The sequence below is a fragment of the Anomalospiza imberbis genome, chromosome 10 (assembly GCF_031753505.1).
Source record: "Anomalospiza imberbis isolate Cuckoo-Finch-1a 21T00152 chromosome 10, ASM3175350v1, whole genome shotgun sequence".
NCBI lineage: Eukaryota > Metazoa > Chordata > Aves > Passeriformes > Viduidae > Anomalospiza > Anomalospiza imberbis.
The window spans coordinates 15,149,067-15,172,893 of record NC_089690.1 but is presented as its reverse complement, the minus strand read 5'-3'; the positions used below and the strand labels follow the sequence as shown (position 1 = coordinate 15,172,893).

At 39.0% G+C, this 23,827-nt stretch overlaps 1 protein-coding gene and 1 long non-coding RNA gene across 2 annotated transcripts; one reads left to right on the top strand and one right to left on the bottom strand.

Moving 5' to 3' along the window:
* Positions 1 to 657: 657 nt before the first annotated feature.
* LOC137480006 (uncharacterized) lies at positions 658 to 2,577 on the bottom strand. The gene is made up of 2 exons (XR_011002644.1): positions 2,446 to 2,577; positions 658 to 1,955 (listed from the first exon to the last, which is right to left on the bottom strand). It is a non-coding gene; the product is annotated as an uncharacterized lncRNA (long non-coding RNA).
* On the top strand, positions 1,949 to 23,077 carry GRK7 (G protein-coupled receptor kinase 7). Its single transcript, XM_068200790.1, has 4 exons — positions 1,949 to 3,000; positions 3,746 to 4,183; positions 17,795 to 18,066; positions 22,071 to 23,077. Exons 1-4 carry the CDS (start codon positions 2,398 to 2,400, stop codon positions 22,411 to 22,413), a joined length of 1,656 nt encoding a protein of 551 aa, XP_068056891.1. The 5' UTR covers positions 1,949 to 2,397; the 3' UTR covers positions 22,414 to 23,077.
* Positions 23,078 to 23,827: the final 750 nt, after the last annotated feature.

The following is a 23,827-nucleotide window of genomic DNA, read 5'->3' as shown; positions in this document are numbered from 1 at the left end:
GATTAGCCTAGGTCCCAGTCTTTCTATGAGCTCTACACCAGAGAACGTCTCCAAATCATACCCTGATAGGCCTCATTAGCATGGTTGTTAGTACATCTGTGTTCAGTTCTGTAATTGTTCACCTCTTGTACATGCAAAATAAATAATTTTTGCTTCTCAAACTGTTCTATGAGCAAGTAACACTACCTTAAATAGCCATTATCAACTAATAGATTAATGCTGATCTACTTTTCTCCAGTGTTTTATAAACGCTGAGCAGATTTGGATAAGTCAGCAAGCAAATCTCAAAAGTGACTGGAGTAATGAATATATGTTGAGTGATCATATTGTTTGATTTTTCTTTTAATGAAGTTAGGTTATTTTAGAGAAAAATTATGCTCCATAGAAACTGGGAGATATTCTAATTAATTGAGTAGAATGGTCTTTGAAGCTGTAAATGTGTCTGTCTTATGCAGGTGCCATAAACATTAAATATTTTCTTGATTTGCTTAGGCATGAATATACCAATAGCTGGAATAAGCTTGAGTTCAGCCTTAGGGCCCCAGCTACCAGCCATTTGTCCTGCTGCTTTTTGAGCTGTGGTGGATGTTCTGGCCAAACATAAAAAAAGGCTCAACTGAATTTTAGGAAATGAAAAGCTTTATTAAAAAAAAAAAAAAAAGCTGAAATTAAGGCCTTGTTACCTCCTTACATACCTTTCTCTACCCAGGGTATTATAGGAATGTGTTGCTGTAGGCCCCATTTTCAGGACAGCCACCAGCAGAATTCCCCATTTCTCCCGTTGCTCTTTGCAGTGTTGCCCGTGCTCTTGGCTGCTCCGTTGAGCCCTTTACGTAACCTTCTGCCACCCTGGGCTTGCTCTCACCTGGCAGAACCAGCCAGGCTTTCAAGTGTCTTAACAATTCTCCCTGTTCTCATGCACACAGCCGTTTGCAATGGATGGCCCTCTCCATCACTCCTAGAAAAACACACCTCCAAGGGAATTTTGTAGAGTGCAAGCACAAGTTTTATGTCAAATGGATTCAATGCAGACAGGATTAAGCATGTAAAAACAAAACACTGCATTGTTGTAGAGTGGCAGAAAGCAGCCAAGAAGGGCTTAACGCTTATTATTATAGGGAATCTGAAAGGTGCCTGATATTACTCTTGATGTTCAGTTTTTGTGATTCAGCTCTTCAGTTTGCTTTAAGATAGTGAAAAAAGAAAAAAGAAATTTGACCTTGACCTCAAGAGTACAGCTTGACCCCAGTGTTACTTCTTTTCTTGTTCTCATAATACCTTCCTTACATTTAAAGAAAGTTTTAACAGCCAAACCACCTGACCCCACAGCTGAAGCGGGCTTAGCCTACTGAGTGCCACACATAATTTTTATTCTTTTGAAGGGAAAAAAATGCCTCCTGGTAGGCAGCCAGCAAGTGCAGGTGGAATTTGCCTTCACTTGATTATAATCAGCTTTGTCCCTTTGTTGATCTCACCTCAGCTATATGCTATTGCCACCTTCTTATCCAACCACTTTCTGTCATAAAGCTCAGCAGGGAAAATAAACTGAGGCCAAAACAACATATGGAAATGTCTTGGCAAGATTTGGCTGTTCGTTTGAAGTGTTGTTCTTTTTTCTGTGGGTAGGAGATGAAGTCAGAGCTGTGTTGTTTCATATATAAGGATCATTATATTTAGACCAGTGGCAGTTCTTAGCCTCTCCATGTAATCTGCTCAGACGGAGCCATGCGAGGCAGCAGGGTTTGCCTGGACTGTCTGTGGGGCTCAGTCACTGAAGTTGAATATAACTTGAGCTTTGGAGGTGTGAATGCTCAAAGCACTGAATTGTGGGGTTCATCTATGTCAAGGTCTTTTAGGCATGGCAGCTTTTCATAAAACCAGTTGTTAGTTTGCTGGTGTTCGACGTCGACTGGGGGAGATCCAGGCCTGTCCTGCTGACTGTGGCCAAAGTGCCCCTGAGTTGGAGAGAGTGCACGTATTGCAGCCATGAATCTCTGCATGTTCCTAGCAGCCAGGGACAGTGCATGCAGAGGGAATCTTGGTACATTTAAAGGTTATCAGGGCCCATTCTGAAAAACACCAGCTGAACCACGTGCGTTTGGTACTGCCAGTGGGAAGGTTTGCCTAGGGTGTCATCCCTCAGCTATACATAGCAAACTCAAAGCTTCTTACAGAGAAACCTCTTACCAGTCACTTTCCACAAATGGTGCCTATACCTAAAGGTACTTAGTGAAAATCCTTGAGAGGTATTTAATGCAAAAGCAGTTCGTTTCTCTGGTGTTTTTCAGAAGCCCTCACACGCTAGCAGGGAGAAGCGCAGTGCAGCTGCAGCACAGCTCCTGGGCCAGTTACTCATTTTGTCTGAACCAGGCTCTGCCACCCTGAGGGCTTGCCAAGATGTGTGACATGGGGGGGCTCGACAACCTGATTGCCAACACTGCCTACCTCCAGGCAAGGAAGAGTGGAGAAGGAGACACCAAGGAAATGCAAAAGAGGCGTAAGAGCCTCTCACTGCCCAAGATTGATGAGTGCAAAGAGCATAGAGAGTCCATTGCTGGTGATTATGACAGCATCTGTGAACAGCAGCCCATTGGCAAGAAATTCTTCAGAGACTTCTTAGAGACAGTGCCGGAATATTTGGTAGCTAGGGACTTCCTGGATGAAGTGTCAAACTGGGAGTTGGCAGAGGACAATCTGAAGAGCAGTACCATGGAGAATATTGTCACCAATTTTCTTAAGGAAGGCGCTAAAAACTATCTGTCTTTCATGAGCTCTGACTTGGTCAGCAAATGCAAAGCAGCTACTGCAAAAGACTATGAGAACATCATGCACCTGGCCAAGGAGGAAACCAAAGTCTTCTTTAAAGACAAGCCCTTCCAGGACTTCCAGAACAGCCCCTTCTATGACAAGTTCATCCAATGGAAAGTGTTTGAGAAGCAGCCAGTGACTGATAAATACTTCTCTGAGTTCCGAGTGTTGGGCAAAGGTGGTTTTGGAGAGGTAAGAGCTTGCACTTTAAGGATGTGAGTCATCTCTCCCCTTTCAAGACTAGCAAGTGGGTTTGCAGAGAGCAGTGGATGAAGCCACTCTATGATAATTTGTAAAATGTGCCCCTTCGGATTGCCCATTTTCCAGAAATCAGGCTGGGTTATTTATACTGTGATAGAGGCTATTGTTAGTAAAAAGCTACTTTTAACATTTTTATGTTCTGTATGCTAGTAGAAAAGCAGGCTTCTTTACAAAAACTTGCATGAATGTTCATGTAGTTAACTATTAAGTCTGCTCCATGACATCATCTTAGTCTGTGCTATCTTACACACTCCCAGATAATTCCTAGCTGCAGTTTAGGGAAAAGGACACATCAGGATCTATTCCAAATTACAGTTTGGAGGTTTTTTGAGAGTCAAGAGAGTTTAACTGTACAGATGCAATCTGTATATGCTGCTTATTCTCATGGATACAGATTTTTGTTCTTGTCCTTGTTCCTTTTATTTGCTAATACATGTCTACTAATGGCATCCTCAAGAACTTTGCATCAGGGCCACAATAAACTGCTGGTCCAGAACAGAACTGATTGTGCACTTGTTTTTTCATGTTTTCTGTGCTAATACACTCTTCATAGACGTTAGCATCAGCAGCCACTAATAGGCATCAGTGATTCCCCAGTTCCTGCCTGTTACTACCCTTGACATTCCAGTCTCTGTGTAAAATTCCTTCATTAGCTTTCCATGTGCATCTTCTCTAGGTTTGTGCCATCCAGGTCAAAAATACTGGCAAGATGTATGCCTGCAAGAAACTGGATAAGAAAAGGTTGAAAAAGAAAAGTGGAGAGAAGATGGCACTGCTGGAGAAAGAGATCCTGGAGAAGGTCAACAGCCCTTTCATAGTCACACTAGCTTATGCCTATGAGACCAAAACCCATCTGTGTCTTGTTATGAGCCTCATGAATGGAGGGGATCTGAAGTATCACATCTACAATGTGGGAGAAAGGGGTTTGGAAATGAAAAGGATCATCTTTTACTCAGCTCAGATCACCTGTGGGATTCTACATCTCCATTCCATCAAAATTGTGTACCGGGATATGAAACCAGAGAATGTCCTCCTGGATGACAATGGGAATTGCAGACTGTCTGATCTTGGATTGGCAGTGCAAGTCAAAGAGGGAAAAAGCATCACCCAGAGGGTGAGTACAAATTCTTTGAATGTGGGCAGTGGGAAGTGAAGCCATTCTATTTCTAATGCCCTATGAGATGAAGAATTAATTCCCTGGAATTGATTCTGTGCTAAAGACCTAATGTAGTAATTTCATTCTGAGAGGTTGTTAGAAGATTTGGTTTATTAACTCTTTAGCTGCTGAATGTGGTAAAATAACTTCTTGCACAGAAACAGTAGCATCTACTTGACCTTTTTCTCTTAACGTAAGTTCTTGAACCAATGACTTTAGAGAGGGAGATGCTTTGTGCCTTATGGAATACTTCATAGTCAGGGATTTAACCAATTGTTTAATGAGCAGCAGTCAAAGATACGGCTCCTATGGCTCCTCTGTATTCTACTTTTGCTCCTAGGAGAACATAATTTCTTACACATTACTCTTAAATGATGCTACTGATCGTATTGCAGGTGTGTGTGGTGCTGCATTATTAATTATTTCCAACCCTCCTTCCCACCACAAATTAATTCCTGAAACAGTTAGCAGACTTGACGATTTCTAAATGTCCATGCCTGTCTGCATGTGTAGGAAGAAAAAGAGGGATGACCATCTGGATTTTGTGTGAATTAGATTGTGCAGCACTTCAGCTTTGTCTCTGGTCATCCCAAACTAACCTGGATATGTAGTAATGTCAGGAGATTTACACAAGGAATATGTATTCAGATAGCTTAACTGTGAAAAAGACATATTTCTGTCAAGGTATCTGGAGCTTAAAAATGTGTATAATGAGAGAATGTGTTTGAAATACAAAAGGAAAATGAAGAAATGGAAACAACATTATAAACTGGTCTATGTTAAACTCACCAAGTTCACATTAGAAATTCAGTAGAAGAGAGGACCCACTAATGGCCTTCTACATCATGTTTGAGCGCACATCTTTTGTTGTTGTTAAGTTCAGTAATTTTGAAGGATCTTTTCTTTCCCTGGCAATGGAAGAAGCTTGTACTATGAGTGGTTTTAGTTCTCGCCAAAAGAAAACGTAGAAATTGCTGTATGTATAGATAGTAAATAATTTTAAAATTAAACTGCATGGTGTTTTGGATACAAAAATACAGCTTCTGTGGAAGCTAAGGCAGGTTTTTCAGTAGAGCTTATGTGAAATGAGAATGTTGTTTTGTTTGTAAAGATGGCATTTTCATCAGTGAACCCAAAGGTATAAACCTTACTGGGTTTTGCAATTAGAGAGGCATGCAGTTACTACGATCAGAACAAATAGTTTGTCAAAGGGCAATTTTTCATACTTGTAAATATGTGGGGGTTGGCTGAAGGAAAAAACCTCAAAATTAAAGAGTGTATTTAGCAATATGTAACCACTTCTGTTGATATTAGGGTAGAATCTCAAAGCATATTGGACAAGGTGGACAAGGTGGTTGTTCCTCCTCACTTTCTATGACAGCCATCAAATTGTTAGTGCCTTTTCTTTTGTTGTTTTTAGAAGCTCTAGTCACCATTATATGGTTGCTTTTATTAGAGCAAAAACTGCAATGAATAATGTACTACATGATTGTAATGTGTTGTAAGGAATTTCAGTTAAAGGCAGTTTTATTCATACATTACATTGAAATAGGAGATGGAAGAATAAGATTTTTTTTTTATTTTTGTGTATCATAACTGTAAACAAGTTAAATTAACAATCCCCCTTTTTTTTGTTTTTGTAAAATAGTCATATTTGAAAGCTTCTAAAAATGTTATATAAGAGCTGGATATTATTATTTATACTCATGTCATACATAGGAAGAGCAAAGAACACATTTGCAAAACTTATATTAAGCTTCACCATGTACTCCTGTAATAAAATAAAAATGGTGATGTTAAATTAAATTTTGTCTACTAATTGTAGTTACATTCTGACTTAAAATGATATGAAAATTTACATCATAACATGCTTTTTGAGTATGACTCCCAAATTCTTATCACTTAACCAAACCTATACATACCACTTTTTCTTTTTTCACCCAAAGGAATGTATGGCTCCAAGACAGGTTTACCAAATGAAATTTAATCAGTTGCACCATTTTGCAGACACAGTTTTACAAGGGTATTTTTATAAGATAAAGCAGAATATATATTCCTTCCAGGCCAGATCTGTATTGTACTGATGTCTAAATGCCTAATGTCATAAAGCTGTTTCTAGATCTTGGATGATGGTTTGAACTGACAATTTAAGGCTTACAGTTTTCAGTCACTAATTAAGGGGTATTGCTATTGATCTATAGTATATAATATATGGATTTATCTGTGCATTCATTTCATTAAAGATTGCAAAAAGTACACTATTTTAATGAATTCTGAAAGTTTTGTGCACTCTCATAGCTGTATAAGCCATTAAAGATTAAATTTGTTCTGCTTTCAAAGCAGAAAATGTTCCTGTCTTCTCATGTATGAATAAATGCACATCACCCATACATCAGCTGCAGGATCCATTAATCCCTTTTGTAAATCTTATTAGGTGATTAAGTGATCACATGGCACAAGTAATAAGCTTGTTAATGAGTTCCTGTTTTAGACATTTTCCAAATTTTCTTTGAGGGTTTCTACAAAATTATAGTGTTATGTACTGTTCATCGGCCAAAAAAGTGTTCTTTGTGGGTGGAAAGGTTTTTTGAATTTTAGATGGATAACTTCAATGTGGTCTGAGTAAAAAATAAAGTGTGTTTATGCTTCAGAAAAAGCATTGTGCAACTGATGATTCAATACTTATGTAATAGAAGAAGTAGCCTTGGTATCCTTTTAAGTGCTGCCGTCACATACACTCCTTTTGAAAGCACTCGTGTGCTCCATACCAATAGCTCATAACTATTAAAAATAAAAATCCCTTGCTTTCAGAAACAGTGCTCCTTACAAAGATCTTGAAAGAGTTGCATACCTAGCCTTAGTTTTCTCCCTCTCTTTTCAATTGCTAAAGCAGCAAGCAGAAACATCCAGCTTTCTGTGTGAATGTACTTCAAACTTAAAATGTAGTTGTAAGTAATTGATACAGTAATAATTACAAAATTCAGAAAACATAGATTTCCCTAAGTGTGCTGATTCACCTTTGTGAAGTGCTAGCTGCCCCTAGAAAGAAGAAATCACAGGAAAAAATTAAAACACACAAATTTGAATCATAACAATCTTGAAAACAAAAGTAGAAAACAGTTGAAAGCTACTTATAATGTAATTTTTCTTCATTAAACATACATGGATTATATGGGATCCTCTCATGATCACTACGTGCACCTATGCAATCTACCAAGAAATGTGTCTATGCACATTTAGTCAGGCAGAGCTCTTACTGACATTGCTGGAAACAGAAACAAACTCCCGTGGTAATAAAACTATTCAGGACTTTAAATGTCATTATGACTTCCTATAAATGTGCCTATTGCATTTGATCTGATGTGTTGAACAGACCCTGCAGGAACTAATTTGAATCTTAATTATGACTTTTTAAATATTGTTACTTTCTCTGTCTTACATAATTGAAATAGACAACAAGGAGAAACTAAGAGCCTGCAAAGATGGCTTTTACACAGGCAAAGTGTTTTGATTCTAGCACTAGGGTTTTTTTGCATATGACATGAGGAGCTTCCATCCCAATTTAATTCCATTTTTCCAGAAGTTAGTGTGTTTATTTAGGGAAGAATTTTTTGCCCTTACTGGGTATGGCTTTTGTGAAAAACAACTGTTGTGTGTAAATTGTGAAGAAGAACTTTTGTGCAGATGCATGTGCGAGCCGGAGAGCTTAAATATTGACATAATAACTGTGAAAAATAACATAAACATATTTTTGTAGTATTTATAAAAGTGCATTCATATCTTCAGAGGTTTCGGGCTTATTCACAGTTTTCCTGTGCTATGTTTTATATATTTGAAGGACATAATAATATTTTTATAGGAAAAACATGTTTTGGTTAAAATCTTACTCAAAATGTCCTTTTGCCCTCCTGTATGTTTGTTTATTATAAGATTCTATTTCTTAGGAAAACACAAGGAAATCTATTTAGATGTTCCTGAAACTAGCAGTTTAATTTCAAGGCAGCTGAAAAGCAGGAGGAGGGTTTAGACTTGTGAAAAAAAAAATAACTCAGCAAGCTATTCTACAGTTGACCTTTGTTCGTTATCACATGGCATTCTTATTGGATAAGATTCTGTAAAAATTTCTTTTTCCTTTGCTCTTTGAAAAATGACAGCTCTTCATTTGCTCAGAATTAGAGGAACTTGCTGTTGTTTTGCTTATACATTTTGAAGTATGACATGTAAAATTGATGATGTTTTTACCAGCAGAACTGTGTTCTTAAAAATTTTGATAATCACAGTTGTTACGAGGTGCATTTGTCATGCCAGGTGTTTCAATTTTTTTTAATCTCTGAAATGTACTTTACAGAATGCAGCCTTACCCACAAAAGTCTGTGGCGCCAGTTGGGATCCATGCAGGGGTACTGAGGGAGCAGGCAGAAGTGATCACTGAGTCACTTCCCAGCATGACTTTCCCTGCAGTCCTGGAAAACCGAGGAGGTCCCAGTTGGCTGGACGTTAGCAAATGTGATGGCCATCCACACGAAGGGCTGGAAGGAGGATCCTGGAAACTACCAGCCTGTCAGCCTGACCTTGGTACCAGAGAAGATCATAGAGTAGATCATCCTGAGTATAGTCATGCAGCAATACAGGACAGCCAGGGGATCAGGCCCAGCCAGCATGGGTTTAGAAAAGGCAGGTCCTGCTTGACCAGCCTCATCTCCTTCCATGACAGGGTGACCTGCTTTGTGGATGAGGAGGTGGCTGCGGATGTGTCTGTCTGGACTGGAGTAAAGCCTATGTCACTGTTTGCTACAGCATCTCCTGGAGAAAGTGGCTGCTCATGGCTTGCACAGGTGCTGTCTTTGCTGGGTGAAAACGGCTGGATGGCTGGGCCCAGAGAGTGCTGGGGAATGGAATTGCATCCAGCTGGCTCCTGGCACTGCTGGGGCTCCCCAGAGCTCAGTACTGGGACCAACCCTGTTACATGTCTTCACTGATGATCTGGACAAGGGGAGCATGGGCACTCCCAGTGAGTTCACAGCACCAAGTTGGGTGGGAGTGTGGATGTGCTGGGTGGCAGGAAGGCTCTGCAGAGGGATCTGGACAGGCTGGATGGGTGGGTTGATGGCAATTCTACAAGGTTCAGTGAGGCAAAGCAGCAGGTCCTGCACCTGGGTCACAACAACCCCCTGCAGACTACAGGCTTGGGGAAGAGGAAAGGCTGGAAAGCTGCCCAGTGGGAAGAGAGGGTTGTTGGTCAACAGCTGGCTAAACATGAGCCAGTGTATGCCCAGGTGGGCCAGAAGGCCAATGGCATCCTGGCCCGTGGCCAGCAGGACCAGGGCAGTGACTGTTCCCCTGTTTCAGCACTGGTGAGGCTGCACCTTGAATCCTGTATTTAGTTTTGGGCTTCTCACTACCAGAAAGACATTGATGTGCTGGAATGTGTCCAGAGAGAGGCAGTGGAGCTGGGAAGGGTCTGGAGCACAAATCTGGTGAGGAGCAGCTGAGGGAACTGGAGAGAGGAGGCTCAGGGGGACCTCACCATTTTTTACAACTCCCTGACAGGAGGTTGTGGCAAAATGAGAATTGGACTCTCCTCCCAGGTAAGAAGTTATAGGACAAGAGGAAATGGGACATTAGGGAAAGTTTCTTCCCCAGAAGGAAGCACTGGAACAGGCTGCCCAGAAAAGTGGTGGAGTCACCATCCCTGGAGGTATTTAAAAGCCGTGTAGATGTGGGGCTTTAAGGGCATGGTTTAGTGGTGGGCTTGGCAGTGCTGGATTAATGGTTGGACTCAATGATCTTAGAGTCTTTTCCAAACTAATTATATGAATGCCATGATCATGAAAGTGAAGGAACAAAAAATGATTTTGTGGGACCATTCTGCCTCCTGCAGTTTTGGATATGGCAGAAAGGATACTGTAGTCATCTCAAATTAAGAGAATGCAATATGTCCCATGAAATACTTTTCCTACACACAGTGGGCCATCCATTTTTTATGTAAAGGAATGACATTGGAGCCCTTTATGATGTAGCACAAGGTCTCGGCATGACTTTACCATTGTTCCTCATTCAGCTTAATCTGACAGTTAATAAATGGTGTAGCATTTTCTATAAAAAGTGTGCATTCTGGAATGATCCCTTGGGTAAATCATCTAGTGGGCAACGCATTGACTCTTTGTAGTCAAAGATGTTTTTATTTCATTGGATAAGAAATGCAACATTTGGCTGACACTCTAAATCTTTTAACTTTTGATTTGACAGCTTTGACCAGAAGCAGTATTGCAGAAACAGTAAGCTGGGAGATGGTGAGGAATGTAGTACTTCTGTTCTTACTGGACCACATGGTACATTCCATTTGCTGTCATGAGTAACTACAGTAAACAGGCATGCAGTTAGCTTTTTTAGGAAGACAAAATAAAATTCTGGAATTGCAGACATATCCAAGTGAAAACTGGGGCCTTGGTTTTGCCCATTATTCAAGTTTAAAATCTGCTAGTGAAAGGGGGAGCAGGTGGGTGGTTCTTAAAACAGATATTAAACCAGAGTGTAGTTAAGCTGCAGGACACTCTTGCAAAGTTGTAGGCTCTACAAATTTATCTAAGTTCGGGGGGAGAGTGGACAATTGGTGGAAAAAAGTTTTGTTGAGAGAAACCATTTCTGTCTCTGGAAGCCCTTGAACTGCAAATAGTTGGAGTCTGGGAAAGTATAGAGAAGTCTCAGTGTACACACCAGGCTCTTAGAGCCTTCCCTGTATATTCATTTGTTTGAATGTAGTTCACAGACAGTGAACTGGCCATATGGGCCGTTGGTCTGATGCAGCCAGTACCCATCTCCTTGGATTTCCATTTTAAGGATTGGAACCTCCAACGTTTGTCATAATCCTGAAAGATAAGGTGGATGAAATCCCGTGGATTTCAGTGATCAGCAGTAACTCTCCAGGCTTCACTGACATTTGCACTGCTTAACCTACAGTGGCTGTACCTACACTGGAGGGCCCCTGCCCTTCCCCGGGCAGCCTGCAGTCCTGTCCCTCAGTCACAATGCCACAAAACACAGATTTCTTTTTGACAACCCCTTTCTGAGGAAGCAGTCTATGCATGATGCCATGAGACACTACTTGCATTCATTATGAAGAGCTTCATAAAATACAAAAAGAGCTAAGTAGATGGAGAGTTTTCTCCCTTATTAACACTGTTTATGGAATATTCTGTGGTCATTAAATAATGAAACCACAAATATCTCTGAAATACTATTATTTCTACTTATAGATGGGACACAATAAGGAGAAATTTAAAAGGAAGTTCAAGGGGAAATCATGTTACAGGAAGACTAGAGAACCCTTGTAATCTTTGAATTCTAATTGTGTATTTCTGACTTTCTACCAAGTGTTCTGTTTGTCCTAAATGCTCCGTCCTATAATATCTGATTGCTTCCCTGTCTGTGAATGCCTTCTCATGTCTTCTGATGACACATCACTGAGGTGGGAGTGTTAGCAGGTTCTCTCTGCAGTCGGGATCTGAGGCAGAGGTTTACGTGTGATCATGTAAGAAGAAAGCAGGGAGCTGCTCTAGAATCCAGAGTAAAAATTGGTGCCCAGTTACTGGATTGTCGTTTCTCAAGCCCTTTATCCCTTTGAATTCCATACAGCATGGATCTAAACTGAAACCATGTCATACCTGTGTTTATTTCTCTTCCCAAGGAGGAGCACACAGGGAGCAGTCCCTACTGCACAGAGTGGCTTTCTCTTTTGTTGTGCAACTTCCTTCATTTCAGTGATTACTGAATACCAAACTTAAAAGATTAAAAACCAATGCTGGATTTTTTTACTATTCCAGTTAGCGACTTTGAACCCAGGGCCATTTTTTCTTTTTTTTAATATAGCAAAAAACCTGTTTTGTTCCTTTTGTGCTTTTGCCTGTGGGGGCTTTTTTTAAAGCACTCAGCTTTCCCTATGAAATTTACCTTCTTATGTGAGAATCAAAAAAAGTTTGATCTTGAATCTTACATAAGCATGTGGAATTCACATGCTTATGTGAGATTCAAGACCAAACTTGGGATTGGAGCTCCTAAGCTCCAACTTTGACTTTCTCATTATCTTCTGCCGCTACTCTGAAGAGTCCTCCTTGTGTTCTTCTGAATCAGTAGCCCAACAGTTCATGATGGGCCATCCCATCAGAAGGTCCCTCCTTCTGCTAAGCATTAACAATACGCATATCTTTATTCTGTGTGACTTTTCCAAGTGCCTTTTGCCCTATATTGATTGAATTTTCTTTTAAAAAATAGTTGCCTATTAATTGGGTCAGCTAGTTTCTTGTTACTGTATGAACATGTGGTGAGAAACTGGAGGAACTGCAATTCTGTGTAACTCATTTAAATTACGCTCTGTTCCTCCTCACAGTGACTCCTGGGAGAAGAATTAAGATGGTGAAGTGAGTGACAGAGGCAGATCAATGTTTTCTCCCCATCTAGGGCCTGTTAGCTTGTGTGCAGGGAAGAGATTTCTGTGGTCTGTTCCTGCATTCCTGCAGGGTCTATTAAGGCCATTGCTGAAGGAGTGGAGGAACAGCTGGACAAGAGAACAAAGCAGGCAGTGGCACCCCTAGGAGGAAGGAAGGACCGAGCCCCAGGAAACAGCTGATAGAGCTAAACTCAGCTTGTTTTTTTTCCTCTGTTCAACAGTTCTTGTGCCATGGCAAACAAAAGAGACATTCTGATTTGCTTTACTGTTTGGTTTGTTATATCAATTGAGTTTGTTTTGCAGAGATCTGTGGGAAAAGGTAGCAAGACCTAAATCCCGTTTCTCCCCATTTGCCTGTTTCTGTGCTGCTGAAAGCTCCAGAGAGTTGTCTCTCTGTCTTGCCTGCACCTGCTGGAAGCTGGCACAGGGGTTTCCTGTTGAAGGGGCTGTCCCCTGTCAGGACAGCAGTCACAGGGATGCGTGAGCTCTTGCACTGCGGGCCTGGTTCTGCTCCGAGCTCTGCTGTGCCAAGTGCCTCTTGACTGCACTTGGATCTTGAGTGCACTTAGTGCTTCTCAGGATCACATCTTGAATTACTAAAAGATTATAATTATGTGACCTTTGAAAAATTTATGCAGGATCGCATTTCATAAAAAAAACATTTGTATACTTTCAGATGAGTAATTTATGCCCTGTCAAATCACACTCAAAGCAATAATTCCACTCAACGGAACTTCTTTGCTAATGTAGCCAAGGGCAGCATTTGCTCATTACATTTTAGAGGGTTACTGAAAAATTGTCTATTGGGTTGTTCTCAAGATAGTGAAATAAAGGGAAAGTAGATCTGTGAACCCTTTTCAAAAGCAGATCAATTAAAATTTAATTGACTGAAATATATTGACTATTTTTATAATTCAAGCAGCATATGCAAGTAAACCATCCTGCTTATCACAAAAGACAATATTAGATGGAGAGCAAGCAAAAATAGTTAGTGTTGTATTTACTACGCTTTAAAAAGTTCTGTGCCTCTACTATGGCGTAAATTTTCTGTCTCTAGTAAAAAGTTGGGATAATATAACATTGACTTCTTTGTGATATTTTTATTAGATGTTTCCAGGTCAGTGAAGGTGTAATATCATATGTTTGTGTCTCTGTAAGATCACTTGATTAGTTAACACATATGTTCAAATGGTTCCTTATGTTACCAGGAATTAATACAGGAAAGAAGAGAATAATGTGCTTGGTCTCAGTTAAAACCCAGTGAACATCCTAGTAGTGCAGAGTTGACAACAAAGGAATTAACTTAAAGTGTAGGTTTTTTATTTTCTCTGTTTCCATTAAAAGAGTGAAATTTATCCATGTAAAGTAAGATCTAGTAAGAAAAAGTGTGTTTCAGTAAATATACAGCTTCTGAGTTTACTTATAAATTGTACTGAATGAAAACATCTGCAAAATCATACAAATATACTGATTTTTTGTATGATAGACATATCAGTATCCCATTCTTGGAGATATCTGTTCTGAGGCATGGTCAGATAATTCTAACTGAATTAAATATTCATTACCAGCCCATGGGAAATATACCCCTTCAAAAAATAATGCATTTTTCTTTTGTGGTAGGTTTTAATTTCTTTGCTTTCTGTCCTTTTTTTTCATCTTTGCACTAGAATATACTTTACAGTATACTTATTTACTCCACACCTGCTAAGGGTAATTTACGTTCATTCACTTTTGCTTTGGGAATCAGTGGATAAGTGTTCCACCTAATACATTATTTTTTGCTGCTCAGATTTCACTGCTAGTGAGAGTTGTACAGTTTTATAACTCCCTTCACAAAACTTCTGTTTTACCTCCTTAGATAAACCTCTCCTGAGGTTACTGAGGCTGCCTTACCTGTTGCCCTAGGATCTCTGTTTCTGGAAAGATGATCTGATTTTTACATCTTGTTCTCCATAATGATTAGTGTAGGGATGTTAGGTATTACCTTCCCTCTAATGCTGCCTGCTCTCCAAAGATAGAATTAAATCTTCATTTGAAGGATCTGTGTTCTTCCAGGTGCTGAATAATTCCTTTTTTGTGTTATCTAATGCAGCAAATGCTAAAGGCTTTAGTATCTTTCTTCCCAAATAATTTTGCCAAAACTACACATATAGAGAAATAAGTGGAAAAGACTAAAATTTAAGCTCTTTTCTTCCTTTCTTCAAATTCCTGTTTTGATAAAAATATAAATTTATGTATTTCTCCCCCTTATTGTTTTTCTTCCCCCTTAAAAATCCCCGTTCGCTTGTGAAATACGTTTGCTTCTGCTATAAAATTGTTATGTTTTAGTGGGTTTTAAGTCTCAAATCTTATGAGATAAGGTTTAGATTCCTGTTTCTTAGGCCATTTCTTCATTGTAATTAGAAGGAAAGCTTCAGGGTGGGGAGAATTTTTTTTTTAGATTCCAGTTTGGATGAAATTCTGTGAGAAAACCAGCTCTCACTAAATTCTGAATTGAAATGGTTTGGCATATCAGAGGAATTATATGTTTCTAGACTTCCTCAGATGGAGTTGGATCAGCTCAGTAACAGCTCAAGATTCCAGTGCTAGTAACTTCTGTTGAAGTTTAGTTCTTGTTTACATTTCAGCTCATCCATAGCCTGTCACCCTAGCCTGAAGGGAGGCTGTTGTCGGTCAATTCTGTTTTCTATTAAGTTGTGGTTGTGCTGTCTTTTTGGTCTGTGGAGAAGGCCTGGCTTTCTCTGTTCTTGAGAAACACAAGCACCATGTCAAAGCATGGTGTTCTTCCAGACGGTGTGTCCTGCTGGAGGCTATGCTGAAAATGCCCACGGAAGAGACTGAAGTTACTGGGCAACTACTTCTTTTGAAAAACGGCTGTGGAAGAGAAAATGCAAGTGGAAGGAAAGAGACAGTCTGAAAGGAGCTGCCTTGAGACACATCTGTGACAGTAGATTTCTTTTCCATGTCAGATGTATCCAGGTTCTGTATGATGATGCTAAGTTGCAGCAAGGTAATATCTTATCAGAAAGACCATATTGTGCTGTCAGGGCACATTTTGATGATAATGTGACTCAATAGTTCTTCAAGGCATTAGTGCCCCAGCTTCATCTCAGTAAAAATAAGAATGTTTATTGCTTCCCAGAAGGAGAAAAAAAAAAGCAAAGAAAAAAAAGTTCCAGAAGCCTATTTAGAGCTATGTTTACTAATCCACAGTGAGCTCTGTGTGCAAGCTTTTGTATCAAAATTTCTCTACTACTTTCAACCTCTCCTCTTCCTTCCAAGTTTTCCTGAGGCCAGATGGATCTGGGGTCAGTGATCTGTGTTTGAGCATTTGTCCCCTTACCTGAACAGAGCAGTAATCATACCTAGAAATGTAGCACTGTCGGGGTATCTCTCCATATTTTTAGTTAGAGAAACCCCATTGTAAGCAGTACAAATTGCCTGTGGGATGATGTCAGCAGCTGCAGTGCCTGTGCTGCTCCTCTGTACTTCTGTGGCTTTAGTGAGAGAGGCAGCTGTTCACTTTCAAACTTCCTTTTTCCTTTCAACCTGACTGATACTTTTGTTCTTCTCATCCCATTTCTGTTTTTCAACCATATGGAGGATTTTGCTCTATATCCTTAAAAGAAAAAAAAAAACAAAAAAACAAAAAAACCTAACAAAAAACCAAAAAAAACAAACAAACTACAAAGAGACAAAATAAATAAAGCGGATTTAATTTTCTGTCTGTAGTGACACAAGCTGAAGTTTATGGGGAGACCTGACTTGGAAGTACTGTGCCTAAATTTGCAAAAATCAGAGGGGTTATTCAATGCCATAAAATAAAATTCATCTGTTGAGCTGCTCTTTTTATAAATACAATTTGTCCAAATGAGCTTAGCTTTACCTTTTTCTAACTGTTTTGCTTTGGAGTGAATCTCTGTCACTGATTGTATTCTGATAGCAGTAATAATGACCGTCTTGAGTAAGCTTTAGTGGGATTTTTCACAGGCACAGTTTGTTATTTTAAATTGTTATACTGGTAATACATCAGTCCCAGTATTAAAAAAGATGTGAGAGGTTCAAGCAACTTCTGACATGGTTGTCACTGTTAGCTGGATCAGGTAAATACGTAATATAGAGCATGAGACACAGCAGTAAACGTGGGTTCAGCTGAGGAAATGCTGTTGGATTGAAATCCCACATCCTCAGTCATGTAACAGTGCAGCAGAGAGCATAGAGAGCGCTGATCCCTTCACTGCCCTCCCAGGTGAATCAGCTCCCTGGGGACAGAGGCAGCAGGAGCTATTTCAGTCACTGCAGCCTGTCCCCCAAGGGCCAAGTGGCAGGGCTGGGCTGGGAAGAAAGCAGGCAGATGTCCCTCTCAAAGAGTGGCCATTTCTTCTCTCAGAGAAGGGGCCATTAGTGCTGTAAATTGTCTTTATTCAGGCATCTTTTTTTAGTCGGGAAGTATGAACTTGTTCCTTCACCCAAATGTGTGTCATTTATGAATTATAATTTTCATAGGTTTACTTTCTTACAGTGGTTTTTAAGAGTTTTTCTTGGCCCTTGGTGGAAGATCATTTTTCCAGAAACCAAGAGGGAGGTGGCTGAGAACTTCCTCATTGCAGCTCAGCTATTGGCTTGATGAGAATTTTCTCACTGGCAGCAGAGCCCTGTGTTGGACCAATTATATAACTATTACACAGGGTGGGAATCAGTGACTGTTTTGCCTGTTTTTTTGTGTTTTTAAAAATCTTTTCAAATTGATTGCTACTTGTGTTTACACAACAAAACTAAGAATGTCTTCAATGAAAAAAAATAAAATGGAGGAAGAAAGCAAGCTAGCCCTGAATTTAAAATTAAACCACTTTTAGGTAGAAATTGCACTGACATTTCAATTTTGAAAAGCATGTTTAAGACATTTTTCTCATGTGCCAAGTTGTTTAAAGACAGATATGGTCCATGTCCTAAAAAAGTTATACTTCACCGATTCTAGATTTTAAAAAAAGGTCAGGGTTTCTAGATACAAAATATATCAGTAGAATTACTAATATTTTGGAAGAGTTATAGACTAGTCTGTTTAATTGTATGCATTTCACTACTGACATTGTAAAGTAAATCTGTCTGTGTGTTTGCAATAGGCTGGGACAAATGGTTACATGGCTCCGGAAATCCTGAAGGAAGAGGACTACAGCTATCCCGTGGACTGGTTTGCTATGGGGTGTACTATTTATGAGATGGTTGCTGGGCGAACACCATTCAAGGATTTCAAAGAAAAGGTCAATAAGGATGAGGTTAGAAGAAGAACTCTGGAAGATGAGGTGAAATTTGAACATGCCAGCTTTACAGAGGAAGCAAAAGATATTTGCAAGCTGTTTTTGGCTAAGAAAAAAGAGGACCGTTTAGGAAGCAGGTATGCCTTCTCAATCTCAGTGCAAGGGAAATTAAAGCTGCAAACAATATTTTACTCATTGCACAAAATGGGTTGGAACTTCACTTTGTACAGAGTAATGAATTTCCCCTTTCGCTTCTAGGAAGAAGGAGGTGGAAAGTTTTGAAGATAATATGGAAATAAGGAATATTGTTGCCATAGTGTGATCATCTCTCCTCACTCCAGATGACTCATAGGAGTTGCCTTCTTGTTATTTTCTGTGTTAGACTCTATATAGTTTTGGGAGAAAGGGTCAAAAGGGTTTTTCTTACACATTCTTTCCTAAAGATAAAGGATATTCAAGTGGATACCTGCATCCCTGCTAGTGCAGACTGAATGCAGAATATTAGGCTGTATCGCTTACTGGAATGATGTGGGCAGAAATCCAGATTTGCAATGTGGATTCTCTTCCCTGCAGATATCTAATTTGCAAGGCTGAATCATTGGCTTCTTACTGAAGAGACCTTAACCTCTGCTTTGCTCAAGTGCTTTAAAAAGATGCTATAGAATTTCTGGTCATTCTGACTCATCTCAGGGAGAAAAAGAATATTTGGCACAAATTCCTATAAAGCAAAACATTTCTGGGCACTTCAGAGGTGGCTTTGGGTTGATGAAGACTGGTAGATATGTCCGTGACTTAGCAATTTCAAGGAACTGTTCAGTAAGAAGAGAATTGCAAAACTAAACCTTGTAATGTTTAACTAGTAATGGCTCTGATCCCTCTGATATGTGCGTGCATGTGTGTATAAATGATTGAGTGCATTTCTAATTAGATTGCAGATCTACATTTGTAATCCAGACAAATTAAAGAAATATAATAAAAATGTAAAAAATTGATAGGAAACCAATAATACCTATATTTAGAATACACCGTGATTTGAATAATCTGTGAATACAAATATATGTATCAGGTACTTTTCCAGTCTAAAGGTGGAATAGACAAAGAATCTCATTTAAAATGCATTGATAGTCTTCTAAATTTGTATTCCATAACAACTTGGAACAGTTTTTCAAAATGTTAGGCAAGCATTTGTCTGAAAGAATTAACTCTTAATGAAAGATAATAGATCATTAATACACATATTCTTAATACTCTGTTGCTAAATGAAGACAGCTACTTTTGTGCCTGATGAATTTTCCCAGCAACTGTGCAAGGCAGCAGAAAAATGTTATTTTCAGCAGCACATGGAATATGTTTAATACAAAATCTATATTGTTTCACTATGTTTTAAAAGCTTACTTTAAAAGTAAGTTTAACACAAAGACATTCAGAGCTCTCTAACTTAAAGTCACCATACTTTGCAGACATTTGGACTTACAGCACTTTGTGAAGGAAACAAATTTCAGAGTAGGGGAAAATGAAATTAAGAAATTGTGAGTGACTTGGTTGAGTTCATTCAGCAAGTCTGAAACAAAACCAGCAACAGATGATTCACTTACTGTAACCACATTGCCTTTTCCAGGGGAACAATTTGCAATCTTTCTGTCTGCTTTTTGTTCCATAACTTCTCAGCACATAGAAAGGTTACTGCACATAGTATTTTTAATTTTCTGCTGTTTAAAATATTCTTCATCTGATGTGCCATACTTGAAGAAGGTGAATAAATAGGATGTATACCCTGAGCATGATACAGAATAAAAGCATGCATGTACCTCTTAAACAGGGTGATACTATTCAGGACAGCCGTGTGTTATGTAAAGATTAGCACTGTAATTCTCCTAAGGACAACAAGAGCTTGGGTGATCCACAGCAGTGCCTGTTGCATAAGTTAAAGCTGCTCAAAGACAGCTTTATTTTGTACACCTGACCTTTTAAAACACTCCACTCTATTGAAGATGTGATTTCACTAGCTAACTCATGAAAGAGTTTCTCCACTCGAGAGTTTTGAAATTAATATCTGAAATCCTGAACCTGTAAAGTGATTTTTAATTTTTTTTAATTGAAGAATACAAAATTGACCAACTTCATTTCCTCTTCCTGTTAAAGTTATGTAAAAATGCAGTTCACAGAGGATGAGCTCAAGTTCATCTCCAGCTAGCTGGAAGATGTCTCAGTTCCAGTAGATGGCATTCATGTAGCTTTACATTTTTTAACTTTTTATGGTTTCAGGACAAGGAACACTGCAGCAATCCATTTTGCAGCCTCCACCAGCTTCTAGTGCTTTTTAGTTTATGTTACTGAAAAGGAAAGCAAAATAAAGGGAGATTTTTGCAAGTGCCTCTGCCCAGTCAGCACTCCTGGCTTACCAGTGTCCCAGGACACCAGTTAATTTGGATAGGAGCTGAAATGCATTTCAGGCTAACAGTGAATGTAAATAAATCATTTCAGGCATCTCAAGTACTTGGTTATCACTGGCTAGGTAAGGTAGGAGATGATTTTGCAAGCCTATGGATATGCAGAAGTCAAGATCCTTAAGCTGTACATTCATAATTTTGTTCATATAGTGCTTTGGGGTTGAAAACATAATATTTTTCACTGCCCAACATGCCTGGATGGCAGCATCTACCATTCTTCAGGTTGTGGCATCCTGCTTATTCATGGTGGTGTACAGTTAGTGGCTAGTGGTGGCTTGCTCAGAAGAAGTGGGCAGCAGAGGTGCAAAGTGACATTCTCTAGCAAAGGGCTGAAAAGAGCAGCTGGTGGTTTCATCTCTGCTGTGCCCAGGGGGCACCAAGGCAGGCCAGAAGCACAGCAGGCCAGCATGAGGAACAGGCAGTAGTGCCAAGGTGGATGAGCTGTTCTGCATGCATGGAAATGAAGATTTTAAAAAATAAAGATTTTTCCATAATCACGCACATCTACTGCTTCTATGTGGTGCTTCTGCACATTTGCAAAGATAAAAAAACTTGCCAAAGGTTTGCATTACATTTTATTCATAGAACATTATCTAGAAATATATGAGGGCTTACACTTTGCTAAGTTTGATTTTGTAAGGAGGTTGGAAATGAAAAAAGCAATGTTAGGAACTGCCATTTTCTGAGGCCAAAACACAGACAAATTTGATTTTCCTATATTACTGTTTTCAAGAGCAGGGCATCCATAAATACGTTAAACAAAGAATGCTTCGGTGTGGAAAAGACAGTGCTCCTCTCTGCTCCTCCTTTCTCTAGAATTCCAAATTCAGACTTTGCGTGGCTTGACGCTAGAGGCACAGTTCAAAAGCTGTGGGCTTTGGTCATGTTTCAACAAGCACACAATTGAGGCTCAGATGATTTTTATCACCAGAAAATGTCCTACAAGTCTCTCTACAGGTCTACAGTGAAGCAATTCACTAGTTCTTTTACAGCTGAAGTTCTCCCTGAGGTTTGCAGTTGTTTTTTGTAAGATTTATTTAACGGAAGTATTTACAGTGATTTAGTCCTTTCTTGTTTTTATTACTGGGTTTTAACTATATTAATAAAGGATTACATTTGTGACAGTGGCACACACACTTTTGTTAATGTCATCATCTGTGAATCTCTTCCCTAAAAAAATATTTGTTAATTTACAAGAGTAGTACTTTGAATGAACTCTCACTATAAGTGGGAGTGTTTATTTGAGTGACATAACTGAGTTTTAGGATGTAAATGTGTAGATACTTTGAATTAAGATAAAATGAGATTTGTCATTTGTCACCAGCTTCCTATTCAGACTATTGCTGTTTAGAGTCAGTCTATAGATGTATTAACCCATATAGATGTATTATACTCCATTCTAGAGTTTGATACATATTCTTACCCTACAGTACAGATACTCTTATCCTATAGATACAGAGCCAATCATTGAACTTCCCTTGTGGCACAGTAAATCCAATACTCCCCCTTCCCACCCTGCTGTGGGTTCAGTTCTGGAGGAAGTGTAACTTTGGGTGGGGTATCCCAGATGCAGCACTGCAGCTCCTGCGTGGCACCTTGCCTGGGCTGATTTACCCTGAGAGGTGCAGTCATGGGATCAGAATGTTCTTAGCTTCTCGGCTTATGTTGAACAAACTTTTGCTTTATTGCAGGAATGATGACGATGACCCAAGAAAACACAGCTTCTTCAAAACTATAAATTTCCACAGGTTAGAGGCAAACCTTATTGACCCTCCATTTGTGCCAGATCCATCAGTTGTCTATGCCAAAGATGTTGCAGACATTGCTGACTTCTCTGAAATACGAGGAATTGAGTTTGATGACAAAGACAAGAAGTTCTTCAAAAAGTTTGCGACAGGTGCTGTCCCTATACCCTGGCAGGAAGAAATCATTGAAACGGGACTGTTTGATGAACTGAATGATCCCAACAGAGTAGTTTCTGGAGGTTATGCAAATGGGGGGGAAGCTAAGTCAGGAGTTTGTTTGTTGTTGTAATATATCTTTACCAAAAAGAGTAGAAACCACCTCAGAACTTTCCGTATTCTGACTCGTTTCAGAAACTCAGCACACCTGTTTGAGAAGAGCCAGCCAGTGTAATGTGACATGGACAGGCTATGTAGGACCACCAGCTGAATAGAATGTATTATTTTCCTTTGCTCTAAGAAAGGAGATATTTTTGTGTTATTGGAGACGAATCAAATGAAGAACCATATTTCTCCAAGAAGCTCAGAATAGAAATTCTGAAATAAAAAAAGCAGTGATAGAGGGAAGAAGGAAAAGCTTTTGAAAATGATTGTTACTGCTTTGAATACAATGATTCATTGGTTTTCTTTCCTTTTTTCTTGTTATTTCTACTAACATTTCCTCTTTGCTCCACAGTTTTCAGGAAGGATTTTTAATTTTCAAGTAATCTCGGACAGTGGAGCTCATATACCCTGTCAAACTTGGAATCTTACTGGTTAGCAAGTCTGTCTGTTAAATTCTGTTAGTTTTTGGGTGGTTTATTGTAAGGTATTCAAATTGTCATAAGATATAAAGAAAGCTCTACATATCACTTGGAAATAAGAACAACAGAATCAAACTCTTTGCAAAAGTGATTTTGATGGAGTAAAGATAAGATTGCAGCAATTTAATGGAATAAAGCATTTATTAATTATTATTATTACTAAGTGTATTCTTAAAAATGATAATACTATATACAAAGAAAATGTATTTACAATTAAATACACATTCTTTTTAGCAATTTTAAATTTTTATCAGATTTCCTGATAATTTTTCTGTATTTTGGTGATAAATTAAGCTACAGATAGACCAAAGCAATTTGTAATTGACTTCTTACAAGACATTTATTTCAGTGTAATGTAGACTTTAATTCAAGTTGCAAAATGCATTATACTGTGAAGTGCTGTAATGGTGAAAAAGTTATGTATGCAAGTTGAAACTATCTTCAAATGTTTATTGATTCTCATACAAATTTTGAAGTGTTTTTATTTTTCAATTTTATGACAACCTAAATTGAATTACTTGGGAATATTGCTATGAATACTTGCTACTGGTGAAGTGTATTACACATGAGATGCCTCCTGCAGATTTTCTGTGCTAAGAAAATAGGCAGTTGTTCTTTGCACAGCTTTTAAAACTGACCGTGCACATGCTGGTCACTGTCATCTATCCATTGACTAAAGTGGAAGTGGAAACTACTTGATTCCTTGGAGTCCTGGAGGCTGCAAATGCCCCATTTTCTGTTTTGCATACAGCAGACATCCTACTGAACTCAAGGACTTCTTCTGGCTAGACACTGGTGTTAACTCACACGTCTGTTTTAGAGGAGGAAAACCTGTATATACAATGTCTTCTGTACTCAGGTCTGTCATGTGGAGCACAGAACATTGGTATTTTTTTATAACCT

Excerpts from the sequence above, each read along its gene's own strand:
- GRK7 (XM_068200790.1), top strand. The coding sequence starts at position 2,398 with ATGTGTGACATGGGGGGGCTCGACAACCTGATTGCCAACACTGCCTAC. Across the intron at positions 3,001-3,745 it reads GCAAAGGTGGTTTTGGAGAG|GTTTGTGCCATCCAGGTCAA; the intron begins GTAAGAGCTTGC and ends CATCTTCTCTAG. Across the intron at positions 18,067-22,070 it reads GAGGACCGTTTAGGAAGCAG|GAATGATGACGATGACCCAA; the intron begins GTATGCCTTCTC and ends GCTTTATTGCAG.